Here is a 4,984-nt window from a genome sequence, read left to right as displayed (position 1 = left end):
CCCTGGGACAGACATGAAGGTCTCCACCTTGGCCCTGCTCACCATGCTGCTGGCAGCTCTCTGGACAGAGAGCCAGAGCGCCTCCTGTGAGTACCAACGCTGAGCTCTTCCCCACGGCTGCCCCAGCACTGTCCTCAGCTCCTGCGCTGACAGGCTTCGGGGGGTTAGGGAGGGGGGCAAGAGCTTCAATTCCTGCTCCTGCCACAGGTTTTGGGGGGGCTGAGGGGCACTGGCAGCTGCCCGAACATGGGGCTGCCCTAGTCTTGCTCAAAAAGAGCAAAAATAGTCCTGAGGATGGCTTTGGTCCCAGCACCCTGGCTGGGGAGCTGAGCAATAACCCCTGCAGGCAGGGGAGGGGGGGACTCAGCAGCACCACCGGAGATGTGAGAGGGGATGGAGAAGCCTCCCTTAAATATTTGGGCTATTCGGGATAAAGCAAGGAGCATCCCCCCGAGAGGAGACCCCTTGTAGCAGAAGGGAGTAGGAAAGTCCCCAAGGGAGCAGCCACCCCCCTCGGGGCACCACCCACCCCCCCTCACACCAGGTGTGGGAGAGAACCAACCCCTCTCATCTCCTCCCAGTCCGCAGCCTCTACGGCGCCTGCTGCTACAAGAAGATGTTCTTGAGGAACAAAATCCCAGACAACCTCATCAAGAGCTACCAGGAGACACCTTCCCACTGCTCCCACAGGGCTGTGCGGTGAGTACCCCCAGCCAGCCTTCCTCCCTCCTCAGCACTCCACTCCTCACCCACTGTCCCTGCAGGTTGTTCTGCCTTCGGGGATTTCCTCCAAACAAGCCCCCCACAAAGGGCACCGTGCCTGGGGGTGCCCTGTGCTGCCTCTTCACATGCACATCCCTCCCCACGGCTTTATCCCAAATAGCCCCAAAATCCCTCATTTCAGCTGCCAGCCAGAAAAACGGGAAGGAAGACAAGGTTTCAGAGATTACTAAAAGCATTTTGGAGGGATGGGGGGGGCAGCTGCTGCAGGCATCCCCTGGGTGGTGGGGTAGCCCCAGGGTATGGCTGGACCCCACATCCCCCCAGCTAACGCAGCCCCTCTCCCCCGCAGTGTGGAGACGCTGAAGGGGCAGAAGTTCTGCGTGGACCCAAAGAAGAAATGGTTCCAGGACTACCTCCAGCGGAAGGAAGCGAACGATACCTCTACATGAATCTGCCTTCCACATCAGCTCTATTTGTTCCCATCCCATAATTATCTGTATGTTCTCGTGTTGTTAAGTCATGGAGCTGGCTCCATCCCCCCTGCTGCCCCCCTTCCAACCACTACTGTACATCTCTCAGCACGTTTAATAAAATGCCCTGTCCTGACCTGCAGCTGGAGTGAGATTATGTAAAACCTGGGGGAGAGAAGCGGGGTCACCTCAGGGCTCAGCCTCCCAGTGAGGACCCAGGAATGGCCCAGGAGGCCCTGGGAGGGCAGGGAAACCCAAAGGGCCAAGGCTCATGCCCCCAGCTCCTCCCCAAGAGGAAGCAGCCCCAGCCTGGGGTTGAAGGTTGCCCTGGGCAGCTGCCTGCCAGGGGGGATGCAGATTGAGGAGGGATAAAGCAGGCGCAGGCTGGCAGCAGGAGCTCAGTTGGGTCTGGGGGGATTTGATTTGGCATTTTCCCAGAGAGATCAAGGGACTGGCTGCAGGAGGAGAGGTGCTGGGATGTTTAACAGAGTCCTTCAGCTCCAGCCACACCCTGGAGATGGGCACCCATGGGGGTGACCCTGCTTGTGCCGGGAAGCACCTCATGTCATGGGGAAAACCCTCTCACAGCCCCTAGAGCCCGTCCCCCCACAGCAGTGGTGACGGGGCCGGCAAAGGAAGGCAATGGGACCAGAGCAGGCCTGTCACCCGTGTCAAGTTTATTTTCTTATAAGATGAGAAGAAATTGAAAACACAGATGCTTTTTTGAGCAGCCTTCACCCACCCCATCAGGGCTCGGTCAGTCTCGGGGCCAGCTGTTCCCTGTCCAAGGCCCATGTTGGTGAGTCCAGCATCACCGCGTCCTGATCAGGGCTCTTCCCTGAGGAACTCCAAGTGCCAGTGTGGCCGCAGCCTGTGCTGCAGCCTGGGGTCTCTCTCCCCAGGGCTGGCTGGCTGTCCCCCTACCCGCACAGCTGGCACCTCTTCGGTGGTCTTTGAGGATTTTGGCCTCTCGTTACTCAGCTGAAGTGCCGGGAGCCAGGGTGTTATGGCAGGATCCCTGTGCTGGTGGGGCTGGAGTCAGGGCCAGCTGCAGCGGGGGCCACTGCACAGGGCAGAGACACAATGAGCCCCACAAGCCCACAGCACATTCCCTCCCTAGGTCACAGCCCTGTGCCTGTCCCAAGGTCCCACACGGCTGTGGTGGCCACAGGGCCCTGGGGACCCTGTGCCACCCCAGCCCCACCCCTCACGGGTTCCCCATGTGGCTGCAGCCACTGCACTCCCACCACTCGGCTTCTTCCCGGAGGTTGGAGCAGCACTGGTCAGTGCCACAGGAGCAGCACAGCAGAAAGCTCCAGGGCTGGGGGACAAACGGGCCCCATGGCCACCAAAGGCTCCTGAGCTGTGGGCTGGCAGCCCCAGCACTGTCTGAGCCCCCTTCCCCCTGTCCTTCTTTGCAGAACACCCAAAGCCCCCCTGCCCCTGTCCTGCAGCCACTCCCTGAGAACCAGCCCCACAGGCTCTGAGCCTCCTCCTGAGCCTGCTGGGCTCCCCCAGCCCCTCCTGCAGGGCTGCTCTCCCACCTCTGGGGGCCAGCGTCCCTGTTTGGAGAGCATGAGCCCTCTCCTTATCCTCAAAGGCTCCATTTGACTGAAATAAGCCCAGTAGAAGACATTTTCCTGCTGAAGAAGGCTGGGTGCGCAGCACAGGTCAGGAATGGCTTCCATCGGGCTCCTGGCCCCCCCTTCCCATGGACACAACCCAGCATTGAAGGAGCCGCAGGCAGCTCTGGGCATGTGGCAGGAACACAGGGTGCAGAGGGCATCTCTCCCTTACTGCTGGTTCCCTGTCTCTCTGCAGAGGTTGCAGGGGGTTAGTGAGCTGCAAAAGGCTTAAGTGGGCAGAGTTTAAATAATTTGAGGCAGACTAGCCCAGCCTTTTCCAGTAAGACTCTGTCCCTGCCTCCAGAGACTAGTTGAGCCCGCTTTAGCTATTTTTATGTTTATTTGCTGCAATAGGATGAGATTAAGTTTTTACAAAGATGAGTACTCTGTTTAACATCAGTATTTAAAAGCTATGGGAGCCTGTGTTTTCCCCCAGCTCTGGAAAAAGATAGTGGGTGTTTGGGCCCCATGCCTGTGGGATGATTCCAGCATCCCCAGTGCAAGGTGGCCACAATGCTCCTGGCACATCAGCTGAGGAAGAAAAGGCCAAGCTCCTTAAAAATCAGATTGACAGCCAAGATGTGTTGGTTGTAAGAGCAGAGGGGTGGCCAACCAGCGCTGGTGAGAGACTCCACCAGGCTGTGGCCATGGCAAGATGGCAACCATGTGGATGAAGACTGTTCAACCTGCCCCAAAACATTTAGCTTTTCAATTACTTCTCATTTTCAAGAAACTTCACACAAGTGACAGGCCTGTTCTGGTCCCTTTGCCACAGTGGGTGGGTGAGTTCTAAGGGCTGGCAGAGGGTTTTCCCCACAACATGAGGTGTGAAGCAAATTAACACTCCCCTCCCTCTGCACAGCAGAGGCAGCAACTGCTCTAGAGGCTGACACAGCTTTGCCAGTCACTGTTATATGCATTTTGCCCTGTAACTATCATGACTGGTAGAGGTCTGAGCACAGAGATGCTGCCCCCCTGGGCTCTCGCTCTTGCAGCTGGGTACAGAGGAGATTTGGGCATTTGTCCTTAGAACTTGTCTTGTTAATGTTGTCATATTGACATAGGATTCACTTCAAAGCAGCTACGAGCAAGTGGAAATCAAAGCTTTTTATCAAACATTTTTCTTAATTTTAGCCTTTAGAACAAGATATTTAACATTAACATTCCTTTTTATATCACATGTCACATGCTCAACTTTGCTAATACTTTAGCTACAGCTGCACATTGGCTGCTTCCCCAGAAGTCCTCAGACTGAAGATTTATGGTGAAACAGACAAACACACACAAAACCAGAAAATGCAAGTAGGTTTTACTAATGAGGCAGGCATTTTGCTGCATGCACCTCTTCCATGAGAGGTCCAGCTTCAGCAGACACAATAGCATCTTTTGTCTTTTTCTAATTTGGAAGCTGTATAACACAGGACTGGGAAACAAGGTAATGTATGTGAAGTTTGCTGGAGTGGCAAAAGCACTTGATCTAGTCAGAAACTGTAGAGAGAACAGAAGCTTTTCCAAACAAAGGATTCCCCCAGGAATGAGGAGGTATTTCAAGATGTCCACTTCTGGAATTAAAAGCTGAGATTTCTCACAGAGAAATGCAAATCAATTAAACTAAGAAATGTTTGGTGAGGAAAAGGAAAATATTTGGCAGGCAAACACTAAAGTGTTGAGCAGCACTGTGGGAGTCATGTCCCATGGACCAAACCAGAATTAGTCTATCATGTAGGTAAACACCAAGATCACATACAATTTTCTCATCTCAGACACCTCCTGGACACTTGCTGCCTAGCATCCTTTATAGAAAGGTAAGTGTACCACATTGATGAGTCGGCGTGTAAAAACTCCTCTTGAGGGAGGAAAGTTTAGCAAAGTATAAAGAATTTCTTCAAAAGTGCATAAGTAGTAAACAAAACTCCTCTGGGTTTGTGTTTACCATTGTACCCAAAGACACCAGCCATTTGAGACTGGTAGTTTTAGTGCTCCCAGCTTACGTTTGCTGCTCAGAAGCTGAACAGCACAGCTCTGACCATGACTACAGTACCATGTCTCTTATGCTGTTGACTGTCAGGCAGAGCTGTGCAAGCGTCCTCCTTGTACAGGTGCATTTTGCAGCAGCCAGAAAGATGGCCATCAGGTTCTACCAGTCTGGTAAGGAAACGAGACACT

The 4,984-nt window shown here is 54.1% G+C and overlaps 1 protein-coding gene across 1 annotated transcript; it reads left to right on the top strand.

The window, feature by feature from the left end:
- On the top strand, positions 1 to 1,172 carry LOC141968347 (C-C motif chemokine 13-like). Its single transcript, XM_074922934.1, has 3 exons — positions 1 to 86; positions 582 to 699; positions 1,073 to 1,172. The coding sequence occupies exons 1-3, from the start codon at positions 14 to 16 to the stop codon at positions 1,170 to 1,172; spliced, it is 291 nt and encodes a 96-aa protein (XP_074779035.1). The 5' UTR covers positions 1 to 13.
- Positions 1,173 to 4,984: the final 3,812 nt, after the last annotated feature.

Source organism: Athene noctua, chromosome 19 (assembly GCF_965140245.1).
Source record: "Athene noctua chromosome 19, bAthNoc1.hap1.1, whole genome shotgun sequence".
Classification (NCBI taxonomy): domain Eukaryota; kingdom Metazoa; phylum Chordata; class Aves; order Strigiformes; family Strigidae; genus Athene; species Athene noctua.
Note: the sequence above shows the minus strand (reverse complement) of the source record. Positions and strands in the feature narration are given on the sequence as shown.

Bases quoted from the DNA above. Each gene is read 5' to 3' on its own strand.
- LOC141968347 (XM_074922934.1), top strand. From the start codon at position 14: ATGAAGGTCTCCACCTTGGCCCTGCTCACCATGCTGCTGGCAGCTCTC. The intron at 87-581 runs GTGAGTACCAAC...ATCTCCTCCCAG, and splicing joins AGAGAGCCAGAGCGCCTCCT to TCCGCAGCCTCTACGGCGCC. The intron at 700-1,072 runs GTGAGTACCCCC...TCTCCCCCGCAG, and splicing joins TGCTCCCACAGGGCTGTGCG to TGTGGAGACGCTGAAGGGGC.